The sequence below is a fragment of the Pygocentrus nattereri genome, chromosome 3 (genome assembly GCF_015220715.1).
Source record: "Pygocentrus nattereri isolate fPygNat1 chromosome 3, fPygNat1.pri, whole genome shotgun sequence".
Taxonomy (NCBI): domain Eukaryota; kingdom Metazoa; phylum Chordata; class Actinopteri; order Characiformes; family Serrasalmidae; genus Pygocentrus; species Pygocentrus nattereri.
The window spans coordinates 13,638,034-13,661,928 of NC_051213.1; the positions used below are offsets into that span (position 1 = coordinate 13,638,034).

General features: G+C 45.0%; 1 protein-coding gene across 1 annotated transcript; it reads right to left on the reverse strand.

Annotated features, from left to right (window-relative positions):
• Positions 1 to 11,993: 11,993 nt before the first annotated feature.
• On the reverse strand, positions 11,994 to 23,895 carry cdk13 (cyclin-dependent kinase 13). Its single transcript, XM_017704335.2, has 14 exons — positions 21,924 to 23,895; positions 19,790 to 20,332; positions 17,793 to 17,960; positions 17,466 to 17,605; positions 16,454 to 16,624; positions 15,724 to 15,913; positions 15,466 to 15,522; positions 15,224 to 15,325; positions 15,034 to 15,111; positions 14,755 to 14,871; positions 14,413 to 14,544; positions 14,119 to 14,315; positions 13,327 to 13,845; positions 11,994 to 13,200 (listed from the first exon to the last, which is right to left on the reverse strand). The coding sequence occupies exons 1-14, from the start codon at positions 23,054 to 23,056 to the stop codon at positions 12,473 to 12,475; spliced, it is 4,275 nt and encodes a 1,424-aa protein (XP_017559824.1). The 5' UTR covers positions 23,057 to 23,895; the 3' UTR covers positions 11,994 to 12,472.

Genomic DNA, 23,895 nt, shown 5'->3' on the forward strand with positions numbered 1-23,895 from the left:
TGCCTTCCTTTCTTTCCACTACTGTAATATTTTGGCAGGATGTAAAGTGGATGGAACACATGGGGGTTTCCCAAAAACCACATCACTTCCCCTACAGTTCTTGTGAACAAAGATTACATGGCCATAAGACAGGATTTTTACAGAAATATGATAGTTTGATTTCTTTGGCCAAGTAAGTCATCACTTATCAGGAATTTGTCTGGGCAATAGTTCACATCGACACAAGAGAGCAGATACCACATTTTCGTTAAATACCACGTCTGCTAAGCTTTTTTTAATGAAGTCCTTCATTTAAGATAACCATCAAAAAGTAGATGCTCATATCATTCATGCATGGCTTTTTACAGGCAGTGTTGGATCAGTGATGTATCTAATCCATCCATCCATTATCTTCCGCTTGTCCGGGGTTCAGGTAGCGGGGGCAGCATCCTAAGCAATGAAGCCCAGACCTCCCTTTCCCCAGCCACTTCCACCAGCTCTCCAAGGGGGATTCCGAGGCGCTCCCAGGCCAGCTGGGCGAAATAGTCGCGCCAGCGTGTCCTGGGTCTTCCCCGGGGTCTCCTCCCAGGTGGACTCACCTGTGACACCTCCCGAGGGAGGCGTCCAGGAGGCATCCTAACCAGATGCCCGAACCACCTCAGCTGGCTCCTCTCGACGTGAAGAAGCAGCAGCTCTACTCCGAGTCCCTCCCGGATGACTGAACTTCTCACCCTATCTCTAAGGGAGAGTCCAGACACCCTGCGGAGGAAACTCATTTCGGCCGCTTGTATTCGCGATCTTATTCTTTCGGTCATTACCCAAAGCTCATGACCATAGGTGAGGGTGGGAACGTAGATCGACCGGTAAATCGAGAGCCTTGCCTTATGGCTCAGCTCTTTCTTTACCACAACAGACCGGTAAAGAGCCCGCATCACTGCTGACCCAGCACCAATCCGCCTGTCAATCTCCCGCTCCCTTGTACCATCACTCGTGAACAAGACCCCGAGATACTTGAACTCCTCCACTTGAGGCAAGAGCCTATCCCCGACCCAGAGAGGGCTCTCCACCCTTTTCCGCCTGAGAACCATGGTCTCGGATTTAGAGGTACTGATTCTCATCCCAGCCGCTTCACACTCGGCTGCAAACCGATCCAGCGAAAGCTGAAGTTCGCGGCCTGATGTCCCCAATAGGACCACATCATCTGCAAACAGCAGTGATGTGACCCTGAGGTCACCAAACCGGACACCCTCCATCCCTTGACTGCGCCTAGAATAGAATTGGTGACAAAGGGCAGCCCTGGCGGAGTCCAACTCTCACTGGGAACGAGTCTGACTTACTGCCGGCTATGCGAACCAAACTCCAGCTTTGTTTGTACAGGGCCTGAATGGCTCGTAGCAAAGAGCCATGTACCCCGTACTCCCGAAGCACCTCCCACAGAATACCCCGGGGAACACAGTCGAATGCCTTCTCCAGATCCACAAAGCACATGTGGACTGGTTGGGCAAACTCCCATGAACCCTCCAGAATCCTGGAGAGGGTGAAGAGTTGGTCCAGTGTTCCACGACCAGGGCGGAACCCGCACTGTTCCTCCTGGATCCGAGGTTCGACTATAAGCCGGACTCTCTTCTCCAGTACCCCTGCATAGACCTTGCCAGGGAGGCTGAGGAGTGTGATTCCCCTGTAGTTGGAACACACCCTCCGGTCCCCTTTTTTAAAAAGAGGCACCACCACCCCAGTCTGCCAATCCAGTGGCACCGCCCCCGATGTCCACGCAATGTTGAAAAGGCGTGTCAGCCAAGACAGCCCCACAACATCCAGAGCCTTGAGGAACTCAGGGCAGATCTCATCCACCCCTGGAGCCTTGCCACCAAGGAGCTTCTTAACTACCTTAGCGACTTCGGCCTCAGTAATGGACAAGCCTATTCCCATGTCCCCAGACTCAGCCTCCTCACTGGAGAACGTGTCGGTGGGATTGAGAAGGTCCTCAAAGTATTCCTTCCACCGCCCAATGACGTCTTCAGTCGAAGTCAGCAGCACACCATCTCCACTATATACAGTGCTAGTGGCACACTGCTTTCCCCTTCTGAGTCGCCTGATGGTTTGCCAGAATCTTTTCGGAGCCGACTTAAAGTCAGTTTCCAAGGCCTCACCAAACTCCTCCCATACACAGGTTTTTGCCTTGGCAACAACTGAAGCCGCAGATCGCTTGGCCTGTCGATACCTGCCAGCTGCCTCTGGTGTCCCACAGGCCAACCATGCCCGGTAGGACTCCTTCTTCAGCTTGACAGCATCTCTCACCTGGGGTGTCCACCACCGGGTTCGAGGATTACCGCCCCGACAGGCACCAACTACCTTACGGCCACAGCTACAGTCAGCCGCTTCAGCAATGGAGGAACGGAACATGGCCCATTCTGAGTCAATGTCCCCCACCTCCCCCGATATCTGGTCAAAGTTCTGACGGAGGTGTGAGTTGAAGATCAATCTGACAGGTTCTTCTGCTAGACGTTCCCAGCAAACCCTCACTATGCGTTTGGGCTTGCCTGGTCTGACCGGCATCTTCCCCCACCACCTGATCCAACTCACCACCAGGTGGTGATCAGTTGACAGCTCAGCTCCTCTCTTTACCCGAGTGTCCAAAACACATGGCCGCAAGTCCGTTGACACGACTACAAAGTCAATCATTGAACTGCGGCCTAGGGTGTCCTGGTGCCATGTGCACTTATGGACATCCTTGTGTTCAAACATGGTGTTCGTTATGGACAAACTGTGGTTTGCGCAGAAGTCCAAAAACTGAACACCACTCGGGTTCAGATCAGAGAGGCCATTCCTCCCAATCACACCCCTCCAGGTCTCACTGTCATTGCCCACGTGAGCGTTGAAGTCCCCCAGTAGGACAATAGAGTCTCCAGGAGGAGCACTTTCAAGCACCCTTCCCAAGGACTCTAAGAAGGCTGGGTACTCTGAACTGCTGTTCGGTGCATAAGCACAGACAACAGTCAGGACCCGTTCCCCAACCCGAAGGCGTAGGGAAGCTACCCTCTCGTCCACCGGAGAAAACCCCAACATACAGGCACCGAGTCGAGGGGCTATGAGAAAGCCCACACCTGCCCGCCGCCTCTCACCATGGGCAACTCCAGAAAATAATAAAGTCCAGCCCCTCTCAAGGAGATTGGACCCAGAGCCCAAGCTGTGTGTTGAGGTGAGCCCGACTATATCTAGCCGGTATCTCTCAACCTCGTGCACCAACTCAGGCTCCTTCCCCGCCAGTGAGGTAACGTTCCAAGTTCCAAAAGCCAGTTTCAGCAACCGAGGATCAGAATGCCAAGGCCCACGCCTTCGGACACTGCCCGATCCACAACGCACCGAACCCCTACTACTGCCCCTCCCATTGGTGGTGGGTCGATGGGAGGGGTGATGTATCTAATATGCATAGTAAAGATTTAACAGTATATAGATTTCTGTAACCTGTGAAGAACTGTGAAAGTCAGTAATGAAAGCTGAATTTGACTATCAGCGACAGGTACTTTGTAAATGTGTGCTTATGCATTGCTACACTACGCATCTAGGAGTGTCCAGATCCCCCTTCTAATTTGTGAATTTGCCTACAGCCTGTTAATATTATGCTTTGGTAATGAGGCTAATCCTGACAAGTTCATTCAAGTTTTTTTTTCTCTCTGGAGGGACAAATGAGAACCCCAGTCAGTGTCCTGTTATTACACTTTGCATCAGGCAGGCTTAACAAAGAGGCATGAGGAGCACTCTCTGCATTTTCTGTCTGAGTGGAGCTGAAGAATCAGTCGAACATTCCTCTTGAGTATTATAACATTATCAAACTGAACTTGATTTCTGATGCTGGACTGCTGCCTTGGCTTCCTAGCGCTTATGTCTTCATCATCGTCACATGATAAGTGTCCTCCAATTCCAATACCTAATAGCTTTATGGAAGAGTCTTTTTTTTCCCTTGAGAGATTAAAGCATCCTTTTACACCTTCCTACCCTGACTAGTGGCAGAATTTAAAGACTATGCCCTTGATCTCCACACTGCTGTCTTCCATCTTTTCTTCCATGTTTCTTGGCGTTCCCTCTTTATCAGAATAATTTGGGCCCTGACAGCTCTGTATATATATATATATATATATATATATATATATATATATATATATATATATATATATATAGACAGCACCCAGTGTATATTATGTAGAAAGGTGTTCACAAGAAATTACATGTCCTGTGATCTCCTGGATAAATTTAAGGACCTATTGCTGACAAAGATGTTCAACTGCATGTAAGTCCGCACGCACACACACACACACACACACACACATAAAATCTCCATAGAAAAGCATTGTTAATAGGATGGGATGCTCTGAAGCATTCCAGGACCATACATGAGCCTTGTTCATCATTGGCAGACTATTAATGTATTAAAGAAATGTTTTGGGCCAAAACCTGGCCAGAAACCTATAGTAAAGAGAACTATAGGGGCAGGGACACTTAAAGAGAACACCAATTTTTACATTAGATAGCTTACATATCATGTAAGCCATGATCAACTTTTGTTTGCTTTTCACAAGGGGAGCTGGGTGCAGGAGGCAGGGAAGCAACACTTTTCACAGGTCAAAGAAACTTACAAACACCAGAACATCAGAAAATAGAAAATGTGATCATATTAGTCCAGTGCTATCATCACTTAATTGGCTGCCTATTAAATTCCGTATTGATTATAAAATCCTTTTATTGACTTATAAAGCCCTGCATGGTCTTGCTCCCGAGTACTTACAAGACCTTGTTTCTCATTATGAGCCATCACGACCACTCAGATCACAGAGTGCTAGCTTATTAATAGTCCCCAGAATTCAGAAGGTTTCAGCTGGGGGAAGAGCTTTTTCTTATAAAGCCCCCAAACTCTGGAATGATCTTCCAGAAACTGTTCGGGACTCAGACACAGTCTCAATCTTTAAGACTAGGCTGAAAACTCACTTGTTCAGTTTAGCTTTTGGTAGCTAATGTTCCCCCTTAGATAAAGGCAGCAGACCCAGGGGTCCATGGACACAGGGAATTACAGTAAACTGAGACGCTGGTGCTGTCGTCCTGCTGCTCGCATGCGGTCACTCAGGATTGTGGACGGTGGAGCGGAGGGATGCCGAACTGTTTCAGAGTGCTGCTGTGTCTGTGTCCTTCTGGTTCTCTCCTTTTAGTTAAGCTGTCATAGTCAGATCTGCCGGAGTCGTTAGCCACACTCTGTAAATGTTTACATTCCCTGTTTATGTACAAACGGATAGAATAAAACTAATCCCATTTACCTGCTTTCTTTCCGAGTATACAATCACCCATATGTCCGGCTGGACACTGAAGGACGACCTCCTGCTACCCACTTCAGACCAGCTGCCCACGCCCCAGCTGCCACCACCTGCCTTGGACGAGCTGCCCACCCTACGCTGATGTTCTCATAGACTCCTAGCTATTCCTAATACCAATATTACTGCTATTAATATTAGTAATATAATCACTTGTAGGTAGTTTGACCAGAGAAGGATGGGTCCCCCCTGGTGAGCCTGGTTCCTCCCAAGGTTTCTTCCTCAGTTCTGAGGGAGTTTTTCCTTGCCACTGTTGCCCCTGGCTTGCCCACGGGGGGGAGGACATTATTAGAGTCCTGTTAAAACTTTGTCTTTTCCGAAATTCTGTAAAGCTGCTGTGTGACAACATTTGTTGTAAAAAGCGATATACAAATACATTTGATTTGATTTTATCAGAAATAATTCTAACAAAAAAAACAGGCAAAAACTACACAGTGTAGAAAAGTACTACTGACAAAATCAGTGTTCTCCTTAAGTAATCTTGGACCAAGAGCTCTTCAGTGGAATGATATAAATTTCCATTTACCAAAAGACTTCTTCTTAACAATTATGAAGAAATTTCAAAAAAGCTTTAATTGCAACCTTAACCCAAAACCTAAACCTAACCCACAGCCGAGTCCTAATCAGAATCCTGGTTCAAATCCTAACCTTAATCTTAACCGCCACCCAAAACCTAAACATGGTCCAAATGCTCACCATAATACTCCAAATAAAGTGAGACCTTTCACGCAGTTGCAGCAGATTAAATACTCTCTTAATGAGAATGAATGAAGATGCTCTGTGCTCTGACTCACTAGTTCCCTCTTTTGGTTAGTGATGTAAATTTCAGGATTAAAGACTAAAATTCACTTTTCTGAAGTGGTGATGCCTCACCATGCATCCTTTGAGGTTAATTATAGACTTGCTTGGATCAAACAACTGGAATGCTAAGTGTTTGTGTAGTGCAAGAACTTCTACACAGACCTACTTAGAGATACTATGACCGGAGAGGACAGCAGGAACAGTTATCCAGTGGGTGTCAAAGAAGCTGGCAGGTAGAAACCTGCATCATCTAGCAGTTTTATATCCTTGAAAACACTGTATAAGGAGTTTAAGGAGTCACAACTGGTTGCAATAAAGTAGTGTAACTATGTACTACATTAATTTATCAATATCAGAGTTTCCATGTATTTATTTTATGAATGCGCTTAGTTTCTTTCATTGTGTTGTGACTCCAAAATATTATGACTTACTGCAAAGGGAAAGTTTCATGTGTGGTGTGTGTTTTATTATTTTATTTAATTTTTATTTTATGAATTTTATTTAATGAATTACTTTAATTATTAAAATATATTTTTGCTGAACTTGAAAGTAAAAATCAAGACCCATCAATTAGGCAAGAGACCATTTCTAATTCCCATCCAGGATGCTGCTTGAAAGTTTGTAAGCCCTTTGTCATTTCATGAATTTCTACAGAAATTTGACCTAAAAATATGAACAGGTCAACTTGTATGCATAACAACAGATAAAAGAACCCAATTTATTGAACTAAGCAATCTAACATGAACTGTCTTTGTTGGCAAAAGTATGTGAACTACTGCTTCCAAGAACTGGTGTGACCCCTTCAACCAACAGGCTCCTATAACTCTTCATCCATATATATATATAAAGTTGGAGGAATCTTGGCTCATTTCTCCTTAAAGAACTTCTTCAGCTCTGTTATGTTGGTGGGCTTTCGTGCGCAAACATCACACTTTAGGTTCTGCCTCAACACTTCTGTTGGATTAAGGTTTGGACTTTGACTAGGCCATTCCAAAATACTTCTGCTTTAACCATTCTTTGTAGACTTAAAGGTGTTTTTAGGGTTGTTGTCTTTCTCCAGGACTCTTCTGTTGAGGTTCAGTTCATGGATGGATCTCCTAACATTCTCCTGTAGAATTTCTTGATACTATCCAGAATTCATAGGTCCATTAAATGATGACAAGCTGTCGTGGTCCAATATCAGCAAAACAGCCCCAAACAGATTAGGTTTTGCCAAATATAACATTGTTTCTTTAAGCCAAAAAGATACATTTTTACTTTATTACTATTATTTATTTTATTGTTTTAATAGTCTTCTGGCTCAGCCAGGGGATCTTTAGGAAACTTAAGACAGGCAAAAATGTTCTTCCTGTAGTGGCTTTCTCCATGTTATCGTTGCATACTTACAGTGCTCTCCACAAATATTGGCACCCCTGGTATACGAGCTATACAAGCTGTAAAAAAACAATAATTTGAGCAAAAGATCAGAATAATAAACATATCTAACCTTTTTTGAAGTATAGTCACTGGGAAAAAAAATCTTTTCAGGAAATATTTTTTTTTCTTCACCACTTCATTGCCACTACTTCATTTGATACATTGTGCAGCCTTACTTTGGAAAGATACCTCAGAACTGATTTCTCCTATAACCCCTCCTCCTCTGGTTGACACTGGATAAAAAAAGTAACGCAAGAGCAAAATGAACAGAGGATAAGATTTTAGCGTTATTATAAAATTAAAAAATTACATTAAAATACAGAGAAAAACAGGTGCAGCAATGGTTATAATTAAGTAGTTTGAGTCTGTGCAGCAGCATGAGAAAGATCAGTTCATGCAGGTCAGGTGTGCACAGTGTTCCAAAAGCACTGGGTTTTTCCCTGCACCAAGAAGCCAAGGCAACAGTCCAGCATCAGAAATCAAGTTCAACTCGATATAAAACTCCACAGGACTGCTAGACAGATGCCTAAAGCAAGTTTCCTCAGGTCCGTGACTCAAAGCCAAGCAGAATATGCCTCTTCATAAAGCCCGCCAGATGCTGAGCATCAGAACTGAAGAATACATTGACAGGGTTTCTCAGTCCTGTCCCAGAAAGAAGTAATGAACTTGTCAGGATTACTAAAGGTTAATAAATATCGGCAGACTGTAGGCGTAAAACTCTTTAATCCTGTGCTGGATGGCAAACTGACATTCCTAAGCACCAAGCATTCCAGAGGAATTCCAAGTAGAGCAGCCCCACTGAAATAAACCCTGTACAATGAGGACAGAAAGGGACAGACGACAGATGTTTTGGTGCAGTTTTCCTGTAGTATTCCCTGCCAAAGTGCTACACTCTCTCTTCAACCTGCACCACATTAAATGACACACAATGACTGGCATGATTTCACTATGATTTCAAGGCACGAGAAAGAAGAGCTTGTTAAAAAGCTGTTAACGGATCAGGTGCTTTAGAGCAGGACATACATTAAAGTGCGCCTGACAGGAGGTGGACCAAGGAGATGAACCAATAGTACACCTGGACTAAATACACTTAAAGTTCCTACATGGTTCTGGGGAAAAACTGTAACCGTTTAATACCAAGTTATGTGGAGGTTCATCAAAGTCTAAAAAGCCTCACACTTGCAAAGAACCACTGTAAAGAACCACTCATTGAAAGGTTGTAAGGGAACCAAAAGTGGTTCTTCTATGTCACTGCTTCAAAGAACCTTTCTGGCAACTTTAAGTGTACCTTCTGTGATGGTGAGTCAATTCCTGACCAGACCTTCAGCTGAACACAGGCATGGATCGCGGTCTTGCGAGGCCCCACCACCTGCTAAAACACCTTGTTCATACATACAGCAAATACAGAAATACTAAAAGCAATAGAATTTAAAAAGATTTATTCATTTGTGCACTTTCAAGGGCAGCTTCTTAATCTAATTCTTAAATCAGCAGTTGATCGTCACAAGTACTTGAGCCACCCTGGGTCCTGTGGGTCCAAGGGCCCTGGGCACAGGCCTGGTCAGTAATCCATCCCTGGATAAACAGATTAGCCAGTTCTGGTTGTGTTCTTTGCTTCTCAATTTAAAAAACCCTTTAAGGTTAGTGGATTTGTATGTATTAATTAATGATTTGATAACCATGTTACACTTACACTAGCACCGTTTAGCTTGTGTTAACATTTTTAGCCTGATGGCTAAATAGCCAACTAGCAAGCTACTCCTTCCATGACTACATATACAACTAGTACACATCATAAGAACATCATTTTCCTGATGTATCATTACCTTATCACCCGGTGCCTGGCATAGATGAGGTTGAACTAGCCTCCAGGGGGCTAAATGTGAAAAGTAAGGTCCATCGTGCTGATCCTGGGACATGCCTTATTGGGGAAATCAGGGGCTGTCTTTCCCTTCCTCTCAAGCAGGAGGTCCACATGGTGGGATAATTAAGAAATCTGTGCAAAGCCCAAAGATACAGGCTCTCCAAACCAACTGTTGCATCAATTACAACCGCTGTTCATCATATTGCCATCCCTGAGTGGTGCCCTACTTCACAATGGTGATTAGAAAGGTGTGGTTTAGACATGGAATTGCTTAAATAGCACAAAAGCCATTGACCTACCAATGCTTCACTCAGGCACAGACTAAAACGGCCAAGAAAGAATGCTAAAAAGTGCTTGAGACCTCAAAGGTGTTGACATCTGACAGGCATCAGCACAAGTGTTTTTTAAAGACAGGGTCAGAACCTCTTAGCAAACTCTCTGGAAAGGTTTGACCATACTGTTATAAAGATTGTGTCTCCTGCCCCATGAGTGGGTAGTTAATACAGAGGCTAATGCTGGCCTGCAACTGCTCACAAGGAAGGAAAGTGGAATGTGAGACTTAACATTACCTTTCTCAAGCCTAAAACCTCTCCAGATCCAGAAAATTACAAAAGGTTTGTACATGGAAAAAATCTGTTATTGCTTGTAATTTAGTCTGATACTTTAAACTATATGATAATTGTGTCCAAGACCAGAATTATCTCAACAAGATGTATGGTGCGGAATTTTCAACACTTCAGTATACCATTCCTTCACATCATGTAATAAATGTAAATTGTGCAAAGAATGTACAAAAGAAAAATATTCTCTTGGTGTATTATTATAAATAATTAAAATGTCAAGAGGATGCCTTATTACCTGCTACCTCCACAGGTGTATGAGTGAGAGGTCCATGCTGATTCTGAAACATGCATCTTTGGCAATATCAGAAGACACATTTCCCATCCTCTTGAATAAGTGGTTTGTTTGATGTTGTCCAGTATATGGTCCACTGGGTGAGGTTCCTACAGAAGCTGCATACAAGTACACAAGTCCAAGTATGAGCTCTCCAAAGCAACCTTTAGATCAATGACGACCACGGTTTATAATGATGCAATCTCCAGGGGATGCCCACCTTTATAGTGGTGATCATAAAACGTGGCTTAGATTTTGAAATGCTTGAAAACTTCCACCATATTGACGTACCACAAATGTTTCTTTATGGCTAACAGAAAAAATCCTGCAAGCATTCCTTGCATTCTCACATGTTCTTTAACTTTAGCAACACTAGACTAGGTCTAGGAGACTAGGTCAGGAGAGGTCTGATCACATTGTAATAACGTGCCAAAACACCAAATTCATCACTCTCCTCCTAAAGTGAGCCTGCAACTGCTCGCAACAAGAAAACAGGGGAGATGAGATTAACACTCTTTCTCAGGCTAGGAATGTTTACAAAACCTGAATATCAAAGTTTTGGACATGGCAAAAGTTAATGGTTGTAATTAAGGTTAATACATTAAACTGAAGTTATACTTTAACAACACTTTATTTAAAGGGTCCTCAAACTAACATCAGTTAGAAATGTGTTACCTCTTCCTTTTAACAGCACCTCGTAAACAGAATGAGTATGAAGAAACTTTTCCTGCTCTACCATGAATGACAGAAAACAACCTAACTGAGCCTGAACAAACTGAAGCAGGTGGGTATTTCTCAAAGCAGAATTTCTCAGTTAGCCAGCTAGTTTGAGCAGAGAGCTGAGGATTACCCAAGTGGAATGTCACAATACCTTTAAGGCATGCAGGGAAAACTCGCATCTCCCTGTGTGCAGTGCAAAAACAAGGAGTGGAAAAAGCCAATGAATGCCTCTGTGACGCTATGTGGAGAACGGAAGTCATCAGCTCATTATCTACCTACTAGAGAAATCTAGGCCAGTGACCCCAACATCCTTGACCATGAAGGGCTTGATGATGAGCTGAATTAGAGCAAGGAAAACACTGCACAGTGCAGACATACTACAGGATTGGAACACGGTGGTGAAATCTAAATTCTCACAAATTGTACAAGTAATTCAAAGAGTGAGGCTGTTGAGAAGCAATTCCACGAGTGGTTAAGATTTGTGAGAATATGCTGGCATTACACTCTTATCAGACCTCCTGAAAGAGTGTTATAATTGTTGACATTCTGGAGGTTTACATGAGCAACACAAAGATATACATTGTTGGCATTTCTTTAATAAACATTTGCCAAAAAAAAAACTTTAGTAAAAAAAAAAAAAAAAAAAAAAAAAAAAAAAAACTGCAGTTCCTTTCCTTTTTGAAACTGGATTAAACGTCTTTTGTTTTAGTCTCATTTTACCATGGCTATAGACAACGGCTGGTGGAACTGGTGAGAAAATACAGCTTTGTTCCATTCAGTTGTTCAGCAGACACACCAATTTGAAGGAGGCTAGTCACTCAAGTGCTGCCAATCTTTCTGGAGTCCTTTTTATAAAAGCCCCTCCAGTGAAAAACTGACTGAGCCCACCAAAGTTGAGTCATTTAGAAAAAAAATTAAGAAGAGCGAGAGGAAAAAAAACTACATTACTGGTCATCCCATCTTGTGCAGATACAGCACACCATTCATTTCATACCTTTTGTTTCTGCCTACTTTATTCAGTAGTGCAAAATGTTGTAATACTAGTCTGTCCTTATGTAATTAAAGGAGACACTAAGGTACAGAGAATAAAAACACTTACCGTGGATGGTAAATGCACACTCAAAAAGGTACAATTTAATTTAAAAGACAGCAGTAGGATAGATTACCAAATCAAAGAGAGGGGGTAAATTATTAAAAATGTCTGAGAGGAAAACCCTTTCCCCTCAACTCATCCCTCCAGTCATAACTCTAGCCACATTCTTCCACTGGAGTGCCCCCCTCCCGTGTATCCATCACTAGAATTATTACAAATTAAGTGTGCCTCTGTAGTGCACTCAGTGCTGGCCTAAGAGGCAGCAATTGCATCTGTCTTTCAGAGTCTTCCTTTTCTGAGGCATGAGTCTGTTACTACTTTATACCTCCTCGGCTTAGACGCCTGTCAGTAAGGGAGACCCCTACCCCTTAGTGCTGCAGTGTTCAAATGGGGGACATACCCAAGTGGGAGGGGTGGGGCCCCAGGCTGGGAGGGTGAGCTCCAGGCTTGGCCTGGAGGAGGTGGAGGTATGGAAGGGGGTGGTGGTCCTCCATCCTTTTGGCCAATAGCAGGGTTGTAGAGATGTATGCTGGTGGGATGGGAGGTGCCCTCCACAGGTATAGGGCTATGATTGTATTCAAAGCGATGGTCCTTGTCTCCACTAAAAACCATACTGCTACTGCCTCCCCCAGAACCCCCACCAGTACTTCCAACACCTGCCGGTCCTCCGTGAGCAAAGGGCTCTGAGGGAACAGAGGCTGAGGCAGGCACACTCGCGCTGCCACTGAAAGCCTCCCTCAGGGCATGGGAAGTCATTCCTGCTCCCATCATATGGCTGAGGTAGCTGTCTCCAAACCCTGTGGAGGGAAAGGGTGGGGGAGGTGGTCGGGTATAGTCCGCCCCATACCCAGGTCCCTCTGCACCTCTTGGTGGGGGTGGATAATCAGGCTCAGGTGGTCGTGGTACATCTCCTGCTCCTGTGGAGGAGGAGAGACTTTGCTTGGTTTCAGGGGCTTGTCGGTAGTCCAGGTCTGCACATGGAGGGGGCTCTGGAGGCTCGGGGGGCCTCTGGTCAGGAGGCAAGATGGACAGCGGCTCCAGAGCTCTGGAAGATAGCCCACTCCCGTCTGTAACTGAAAGACAGAAGTGTCAAGTTGTGAATTTCAGAAAAATGGGAATGCTAAACTATTATTTCATCAGCATGGAAGAAGCTTATATTTTGCTAAAATGTGAAGTTCCTTTAAAGGAGGAAGGGTTACCTGGTGAAACAGGGCTGGGCTGTTTAATCTCTGCAGAGAGTAGGGAAGCAGTCGCCCCTCCAAGCACTGCAGAAACGGTTCCATCTGATCCTTCAGGCCCAAGGACTTCTGCGCTCTGCTGAACCTTGAGAAGCTGAGCAAGCAGCATAGTGACAGCGGTTTGCGTGACTGTAGCCGTGGCCTCTCCATCAGGCTTGCCCTGCTGCTGAGGGGTTGGAGGTGATGGAGGCTTGGGTATGGGTGGGGTTCGAGGTGCACCACCCACCATCAGAGGAGGCTGGGGGGGTTTCGGGGCCTTAGACTGGGAGATGGGAGGGACAGAAGGTTCTGGAGGCCTGTCTAGTTCTACAGGCCCAGGGAGCAGAGCCTTGGTAAGCTGTTGTAGAGTTTCTGGGTTCATCTTGAGGCCCATGGCCTGGGACAGCTGTGCAGACCCAGCCGGGGCACTCTTGGACTGGAGCAGGTTCAGAAGCACAGCCAACTGCTCCTGGGTCAGCTGCGAGTTTGGACCTTTTGGGTCTAAGACAAAACGAGAGATTTGTAAGGCATACCCTTAAATCACACATGGCTGCGACTGAATATATTTGCTAGGCAAGGTAAAACAAGCAGACTGGGTTCAAAGCACTGAGACCTGAACAAAATTCACAATGGACACAGTATATGTTACACATCCTCTGAGCACTCCCACAGGAATTACAACACCTTTATAGAAAGAGTATGATTGAAAAGATATGAACTGAGGCTACTAGTGTTCGTCACTGAGCTGTTTGGAAGATGGGTCATTGTGCTTACCCAGCATGACAGCAGCGGCAGCACTGGCACCTTTGTGTCCCACAGCAGCAGGGAAACCCTGAGGCGTGTTACTGCGGCTGTCGTCCAGCCCCAGCTCTTTCCGTGGGGCTTTAGGAACAGCCAGTTCCTCTGGCATCTGCTTCTGCCTCCGACGCTTTTTACTCCACAACTCATGACAATCCTGCCAAAGAGGGAGACTGGGGAAAAGAAAGTGTATATGAGAAAGAGCAAGAGAGACATACAATGTGTAGAACACAACTTCTTCAGAGAGAGTAAACTAGATGGCACTCATACTCTGGTGGGGGCATCTTAGCTGGGTCGACATCTTTCAGGAAGTCGCTGTTGAGAGCTTGTTCTGCTGTACAACGCTTGCTGGGGTCCAGAGCCAGCATGTGGTCAAACAGGTCTAGTGCTGTCGGAGGAATACTAAACAAAGGAGGAATGAAAACCTCTTAGCAGTGGAAGACAAAACATCACTATACACTCTTTGAGCTAATCTAGGCACAAGCTGGAACAGTCAAAATCAGTTAGCAGTCTATGCACAATAATGGCATGATCCATATCCACCAAACCAGTGTGCTTTTCTTAAAACTTGTAAAGGTTGTAACATCACATGTACTATTGGCGGTTACTTACAAAGCAAACTCTTCACGTAGCCTGCGCCTGTACTGTTTCTTTGGTTTCATGGTGTTGAAGTACGGCAGTTTGATTACATCTGGCCAAACAGCAGGACAAGGGCTGCCACAGATACGACTGAAGGGAATTCAGATCAGAGACTAGGTGTCAGTTTATTAGACTGCAGCATTCATGCAAATACTGGACAAATGCATCTGAAACTGCTTTTTCTGTTTTGGTTGAGAAAAAAGATGATGAGATAAGAATGGAAATAGAAATAGATGATGATTACTAGTTTACCTAATCAACTCCAACTGAGCCAGCTCCTGGTTGGCCTGAAAAATTGGTTTCTTAGTGAAGAGTTCACCAAGAATGCACCTAAAAACAAACAAAAGCAGAGTTACAGGACATTCAATTTACCTCAAGCAAAGACACTATCCAGACAGGTGTAATCTCCATTTAAATGTCAGGCTCATAGTGAGCATCTTACCCGCAGCTCCACACATCAATGGCAGGTGTGTACCGTTCTTCTCCAAGCAGCAGCTCCGGTGGACGGTACCACAGAGTGATCACTTTATTGGTGTAGGGTCGGCTAGAGGACAGTCACAATTATACGTATTGTAATTACAACAGTTAATTACACTGCGTGATTCTGGAAAACGTATTAATACGGGGTCTTAAAACGTTTCATACAAAGTCAATTCAAGGCTATTAATAAGTTACAGTGCTCACCTTTCCTCCGAGTTGTAGAGTCTAGCCAAACCAAAATCTGCCAGCTTTATCTGGCCCCTAATGAAGAGAAAATATTCAGAAACTTGACATATTCTAATTCATAGGCGGCAGGACTGTATAGCCCAGCATAAGTCTAGATAAGGCAGTTTTGTTAAAACACAAAACACATGCTTCATTTTCACTAATTAAGCTACAAAAATGTACTTTGCTGTTCTGGTTATTACGTCAAACATATTAGAGCATTTGAAATACACTGACTTGTTATTGAGCAGAATGTTAGAGCACTTTATGTCTCTGTGCAGGAAGTTCTTCTTGTGGCAGTAATCCAGGCCCTCCAGCAACTGCCTCATGAAGGATTTGATGTGACTCTCATTGAAATGGACCAGGCCAGATTCCAAAAGCCCCATCAGGTCGTGGTCCATGTACTCAAATACCAAATAAAATGCCCCTGCCAAACAGGATTCAAAAATCAACATTTGGCTTACAATGTTCCTTAAAACTGTAAAGCACCAGTCAGCTGAAAATAACTTGAGTTTGCAGTGATTTTTTCAGACATGTGCAGAGCACTTTACAATTCAGCATTTCAGCTTCTTCTGTAACATACAGATCCAATCTTTTCTATCTGCCATTCACTCAAGGGCAGAGAAAACTACGCACATTTGGAGAAGGGTGCTCATGGCACAATTTTAGATACATGACCTAACAGACACCCTCTGCTGACTACCTTCAACAGGCACAGAGCAACTAAGCCTTCCTATGAAAGGGAAACACTTCCATGCACATCCAGACATGAGTGGCTGTGCCTAAACTGTGTTTAGTACGTAATACTCAGACCTATGCCTTTTTGGTGCAGATGTTTTACACTGAGGTAAATGAGCAACAAAGAGAGACAACTGGGGACACCACGCTGTACCAAAAAGACAGAATTACCTTCAGATTTCAAGGTAATGCCTCCTACTGATACCTCAGTGAACTGCTCAACACCTACCTTTATCATTCTTGAAGTCCAGGGCATCTTCTTTGTCCGTGACAATCTCCTTCATATTAATAATGCTCTTGTGATTGAGCTGCCGCAGGATCTTGATCTCCCTGATAGCTGTGATGGGGAATCCTTCTTTCTCATTGTCTAATCTGACTTTCTTCAGGGCCACCATCTCAGCTGAACAAGAGACAGGAGAAAGTTTAAAGTTTCAAAAACTAACTAATTCTAACTAACTGTGCATTAGGCTACATTCACGTTACCAGGTTGAAGTGGCACAAATCAGATTTTTTCCCCTAATTTTCCCTAATGCAAATCTGATCTGTTCATATCTGACCTGAGCCACTTTCATATGCGGTCCCAGATCGGATACGATTCGTGGCCATGCGCCCTTAATGTGAACGTTCAGATCGGAATTCATGCGCTTTTTTCCACTGCATGACCACCATCATTCAGCGCTACCATGGCAGCAGCACCGAACAGTTAAATGGTGGAAAAGCAACACATCTCACCCTTTTCACCTTCATCTTGCTGTAATAATGGACAGCTGAGAGCTGTTCAGTGTTAATCATCTTCGCAGCGAAGGCTCAGTCTGCTTAATGATAGATTTAAATTACTTACCTAAATGAGTGTGAACTATCATATCAGAGAGATTGGATTTGAGCAAAAAATCGGATTTGAACAATGAGGCTTGTAATGTGAACATAGCCTTAGTTACTTGAGGGGTGCTGCTTGAGTGGAATGAAATCAGAATCCTTTATTGATCCCAGAGGGAAATTGCAGACACCTGCAATCTGCAGACACACCAGCCTTTTGCAGATAAGATAGGTGACCACTGCTCTAAGCCACAGAGCCACAGGGAACATAATACTGAACTGTTTAAGACAAAGGCAATGCTAGCGGCAATGAGTATGAGGCTAGGAAAACAGAGTAAACACTCTGCCAACATTCCTAACAAAAGCAACATTTATAAAGTTTGTAGTAGTGTGTATATTGTGCAAAGAGCTTTTCGCAAACTTACCAGTGTCCTTATCCTTAGCTTTGTACACCTGTCCATAGGTACCTTCCCCAGTGATCCCAATGATTTCAAACTTGTCAACGCATCTCTTGCCCCAGTCTATCTCTGTCTCCTTAATCTCTCCAAAGCGTGGCCCACATATTCTGCCAAACCAGTATGGCAAAATATTAATATGATTCTACATTTAGGACTTAAAATCTGCAATATTATCATCAGAAATGATTTGTAAAACCTACAACTACACACACACAAACATAACACAAGCATTTACTACCGATATTAAGACAGTAAGTATGCGTGTGTATATCTGTGGAAACTGTGGTAACATACTTCGGTCTCCTGCGTAAAGTGGCGGTCTTTTTCTCCTCTGGAGGACTATGAGGTGACCCAAGAGTACTGCCCAAAGGTTCAGGAGGGAGAGGAAGGTCAGTGAGCAGGTGGCGAGTTTTCTTTTCTGGTTTCTTCTTCCCTGAGTGTGTTGATAAGGATTCCTTCAAGCTACAAATAGAGGAAAAGGTCACCGACATAAATAGTTACATTTTTGGGTTCCCTTCCCTCAGAGCAACAAAAATGTGCACAGCTCAGTCAGGATGTTTATCAAGCATAAATTAATTAATGGCTCAATTAATTATCCACCACAACATGCATGTATGCATATCTTTCTAAATTATAGCAATTCAAAGTTCTCAAAGACTTATTCACAGATACGCGCTCAGTTTATATTTAAAGATGTTATAAAACCTTGTGAGAGGTTTTTACAATGCTGGTTTCATTTGTTTTAAGAAAGCATTGTGGCTTAATGTGGCTGAGTGTAAGTAAGGGTGAGCAATACTTTAATCATGATGGATTGCACCACAATGCACTTTTGACTACATCAGTATTTCTAAAACAGTGATCAACTGCATTTACCACAGAAACTCTTCAGACCAATTAAAGAGAACCTGTAAAAAAAAAAACCCACCACCACCAATACTGGGCGCACGCCAAAGTACGTTGTTCAGAAACTGCTTAATTAAATCGCGTGACTAAATTTACACAGTATAGTTACATGACTCTTAATTTGATAACCGAGGTGGTGATCATGGCACCATGCTCTGCAATCATCATCCAGTCATCTAACATGTATCTGGACATATGTTGTGTCTATCAAAGTTTCAGACAATGTGTTCTCACAGAAACACACTCACATAACTGCCTACAGTTACTCAGAAACATGTCCAATCAGAAATGTACATTTTCTCTTGAGAATGTAAGACTATGAACAAAAGCTATTCATTCTCTCACTGCAGGCATACAATCGAACAGTGCTGGCATTATGCCTCCTGAGCTAGCTAACGTTATCTCTGAAACCTTGACAAGGAGATAATTCTGAAAATATATCCACAAATCTAAGTATTATTCCAGTTTACATTAGGGCTGCATTTGTCGGTCAGGTACTACTGTTTGGTAACGGCACCTTCAGCTGGAACATTAAAAATAACTGCTTATACAAAAATACCAACCAGGTTATTAACATACCATGTTATTTCAACCATTATTAGATTTCTGTGACACCCATGATACATTTCAAAAACACTTCTTTTCTTATCTGTTAGCTTTACATTGGTAGGGCTGGTAAAGTAAAATGGCAGCATTTAATGAAATATAGCGTCATCTGTTGTTTGCTTTGCGTGATGCTAATGTGAGTTTCAACAGCAAGTATTAGTCACTTAGTGACTCAGCAAGAGGCTGATCAGCTCAGTGGTCTAACAAAAATCACTGCACTCATTTTTCCATAGGCTTTTTGTAAGTGGCATTTCCGGTATATTTTGTTCATTTTAACTTGTTCGCTAGTCTCACATTATTGATCCTGTAATGACATTATCTTAAACTTCTGGTGCTTGATGGCTGCTAACAAGAGGTATTACTACCTCTAAAATCCACCACCAAATTCCTATAGTCTGTGCTTTTTTAAAGGCCAGAGTACACTCAATAAAACAAGCAAAACAAGGTTGCTGGCAAAACAAAGTAACCCAACATTTTTTGTGCTTTTCATCCATGCTAACTTGCATCATTACCATGGACTAACTACAGACTTATTCGTCGAACAATGACGACAAGTGGACCATCACCCCCTACTTTGTGCTCTGCTTTCATGAGGTGCTGGACTGGTTCACATTCAGTTTATTCCCACCCTTATGAGTCCACGTTTCTAACCACACTTATTCCCAAATTTCTCATGCTATCCCCAGATGTTCTCGTTACAACATTACATCTAACCCACAAAACCACCTGTTCACTAACATACTGTGGTGTGGGAATGTGTTCACTGATGGTGATGTACAGACCTATCAGCTCCATCAATGTGGTCTAGGAGGATGGGGGGCAGAGGCAAGGATGACACGGAGGCTGTTGCTCTCTCCTTCTCCTTCCCCTGAAAGGACTGGCCTTTCCTCTTGTCCTCTTTTATCTTGCCCTCTTTGCCAGGCAGAGGAGCCTCTGAGCTGCTCTTGGCTGGCCGGTCGACAGGGGACTGAGGCTGGCTGGACACTGGGGTTCTAGGACCTCTCTCCGACACTGGTGGCGGGGAAGGGGGTCGAGTCTTCTTAACTGCATGGTTGGTGATGGGGCTGGGCTGAGGGGCAATGGAGGAAGAAGATGAGCCTTTGGTAGGTGTGGAGGCATTGCTGGAGCTTTTGATGCGAGCAGCCTCTGCAGCCTTGGCTTTCTTCTGCTTGCTGAGCTCAGCAGCCAGACTGCTCTTGAAGGTGAGCGTGCTGGGGGAGAGGCTGGATGGTCGGCTGCGTGAGCGAGAGTGGCGGTGGCGACTCCGGGAGCGCGAGTGACGCGAAGACGTGTACGGACTACGGCTCCGTGACTTCCCTGGGCGCCTGGTCAAAAGACAGAAATTTAGATTTAATTCATTGCCAAATAATTTAGCAACTCCTTATCAAGTTAACAAGTATCTGTAATACATTCAAACTTCAATAAAAGAGGATATTTTCTATTAAATGACAGCTCAAAAAGATTCTGCAAGACAACGCAGCATGATAATAAGTGTAAAGAACAGACTGTACAAAGTTTAAACTAAATGGCAGTGTGACCCTGTAATCCATATCTCCACATAGTGCTCAAGGGTGTGCAACATAATACTGTCGGTGTAGGAACAAAATCTCCATTTTTGTTGTTTAATAATAATAATAAAAAAAAAAACAGCTGCCTTAGTCCACCAGAAATGTTGGAAAATCACTGAAATGAATTAAACAAAATTAACTTTTATTAACAGCTATCGATGTTTGTCCTTCTCCTGTAAAGTTACCACTTTGGTATAATGAACTTAAAGAACACTGATTAACTGAATGTTTCATGACCAAATGAGCATAATTAATCCTGTTTAATTTTATTTAGTGCAGTACAGTATGTAAAAGGTTACATAATCATTGTACTCTATTTTTTTTAATTGTATTTTTCCAGTCCAACTGACGCATCCAGCTTACTGTACAGTGAGGTCACTGTTGCAGACCTACTGATGACACCCATGACATCAACTTTAAAATTTAAATGGACATTAAATTATCTATGGTTAGCCATGAAAATCTTAAACTATTTTAGTTTAAAGGACATGCAGGCTTATAGCTGTGACTGACTGACTTCCAATTTGTCAGCCTATTGAGACATGTAGTGTATGTTGACCAGGTATTTAAGTACTGTAATATTATATTTTTGCCATGCTGTCAAAGCAGGTCATCAGGGACCCCAAGACGATCCACGTTTTTCCTCCAATACATCTCGCAAAACATATGAATAGAGCAAAAAATTTGACTGTCTGGGGGTCACTGTGGACTGGTGTGAGAACCACTGCCACAAAGCCCCTCTCGTTCCGCCACGTGTATCGCTACACATTACAGCGAGACTCAAACAGGTCAGAGCTTATTAAAAAGCAGTTCACGTTGCGCGCAGGTACTTTAGTTACCGGTTTATGCAACGCAAACGTATTTCAGAGACTGTAGTGTGACTTGCAAGGCAGTACCGACTGTGTCTGGGAAACAATACTACATCTCCCACACTTCTCTGGTTTACATTAAGATGGCCTCAACAAGAGTCGTCATCCCAGCCACCACGATATCCCTGTAACGTCCTTCAAGGCAACCTGAAGGGGTTTTCCCACTCAGTCTAAAAGTGCTACCTTAATAACAGCTTAAAGTAACGCGGGTTCATCTCCCCTCAGAGTTAGCAAACACCATTAGGGTGGTTCAACAAACCACTTATGGTGAGTTACGCCAAAAGGTGGGACACTGAATCTACTATGACCACTTTCGTCTTAATACACGCCAACGCAATGAACAATGCTAGAACTGACTACAAGTGTGTACTGACTGAAAACTCACAGTGAGCCCCTACAAAACCAGTGTGGCTTATAGTTCCCCACGTGCAACGTTAACTATCAAAGTACGTGCTGTGTAGACGAGAGTTTAGTGTTACCTTAACTCTGGGCTCGGACTCATAGACTTGCGATAAGGACTCCGTGACCTCCTCCGCCCGTACGGACTGGAGGCACTCTCCCACTGCTCGTAGGCCGGGCTGGGGCGCCCGTAGCTCGGGGAGCGGCGCCACGCGTAGGGGCTAGCCGGCGAACGCTTCCTCTTGGCGGCCGAGTGCGAGACGGGCGACTTGGAGACCCCGTATGCGCCGTACAACTCCGTGTCGCGGCCGTAGTAGGTCGCGTTAGGCGACTGCCTCTTGCTCCCGTAACTGGGGCTTCGCCTCGATATGAGCTGGTTGTAGGTGGGAGACTGATATCCGCCCCCGTACGAGTAGGAAGCTCCGTAAGGGCTCTCGGCTTTGAAGCCCGGGCTCCTCCTGTAGGCCCGCAGCTCCTCACGCTCATCCCTGTACGCCTGGGGGGTTTCCCTGTACGCGGACGGCGGCTCCTTCTTGTCCGACTTGCTCCTGCTCTTGCGCCGCTTGGAGTCACGCTTCTCCGCCGATGACTTTCGACCGTTACTGTCGTGGTTCCTCAGCCCGTCACGGGCGGCTTTGGCGCCACTCACGCCGCGTGCTTTGGCCGACGGGTCTCTCTCGCGGCTGGTGCGCTCCTTCTTTTTGCCCTCCCGTTCTCCCCCGCCAACTCTGCCCCTCTCGACCGAAGCGCCTTGCTCGTCCCGCTTCGCCTGACGCGATGCCTCGGCTTCTCTCCGCGACCTCCGCTCCCTGTCTGGCGAAGAAGCGCCAGTGAAGTTCGCCCCGCTGCTTTCCTGGAGCTCGGCTTCGCTTAGCCGGTCCGCCCTGGGCGACGGGCTCCCAGAGAAGCGTTCGGACTGAGAGCTCACATCGTCGTACTCTACCAGTCCGTGAAGCTCGTCACCGTCCCTGTCTAATAACCCCCGCCTCTCGTTGTCCGCGCTCTCCGTCGCGGGCCACTGCTCACGCTCCCTGCCGCGCTTGTGCCTCTTTCGCCGGCGGGATGAAGACGCCGAGCGCCGCTTGTCTCGGTGCCGCTCCCGCTGACTCGAGTTAGCCGACGCGCTCGCCGCCTTGCTGCGCCTCTCCTGTCGCCGCTGGCTCAGGGGGCTCCTGCCTCCCCGGCCGTCGTGGGATATCTCCGGGTTAGGCATTTAAAAGGGGACGTAAGAGCAGGAGGAGGATGAGGTGGTGGACGTGCGCCTGTACTGACTGCCCGGTTCCCCGGTAAACAAAGCAAAACATTTGAAGCGAACTCGGCTGGCAGCTACACGCAGCTAGCTAGCTAGAGCTGCTAGCCGAAGGTAGTCCTGGTTCCTCCCGGCGACGACTCTAGCCTCGTCCCAGCCGCACGAAACCCACCGCATCGGCGCTCTGCGAACAAATATCCGTCGAAATGAGTCCTTTAAGTGGACAAAAACGCTAAATCCGAAGCTCGGAGGTGCCGGCTCATCCTAATCCGGACAGCCCGCTAGCCACAGCCGCTAACTTTAGCAGGCGACTGTCGCGACGAGGGGCTGCTTCTCCTCCAAACCGCCTGCCATGGTCCGGTATTCCCCCTTTTTTCTTAAACGAGGTCTGCGTTCAGTAACTGGAGAGGCTCATCATAATCAGCCGTCCTTGAAGAGTAAATAAAGAGAGATCTGTTACAGTCTCCGGGCTGGAAAAAACTTCTGGACGCTTTTTGCCCTCAACACTCACTCTCACTAACGAGGAAGTAGCAGGCAAGCTGCTTGCGTTAGCTTCTCTGCTCTGAGTAGAGTGTGAGTCTTCCTCCGCAGATTCAACACGACAAACAAGAAACAAATATTTGAATCGGGACGAATGATTAGACACAGAGGACGCTGCTGGTCTGTTTTCGCTCTTTGGGAAGCAAGTAGCGTATGCTATTTATTTGGACATTGTTCCCAAAAGAATCGATAAATAATTCAGGCGAAACGTAGCGACCCTCGTGTGTGCGTGTGAGTCCATAGGGCCTGTTGTTGGCTTTCAG

Bases quoted from the DNA above. Each gene is read 5' to 3' on its own strand.
- cdk13 (XM_017704335.2), bottom strand. From the start codon at position 23,056: ATGCCTAACCCGGAGATATCCCACGACGGCCGGGGAGGCAGGAGCCCC. The intron at 14,545-14,754 runs GTAAGTAACCGC...TCCTTTGTTTAG, and splicing joins CTACGTGAAGAGTTTGCTTT to TATTCCTCCGACAGCACTAG. The intron at 13,201-13,326 runs GTAACCCTTCCT...TCTGTCTTTCAG, and splicing joins GCCCAGCCCTGTTTCACCAG to TTACAGACGGGAGTGGGCTA.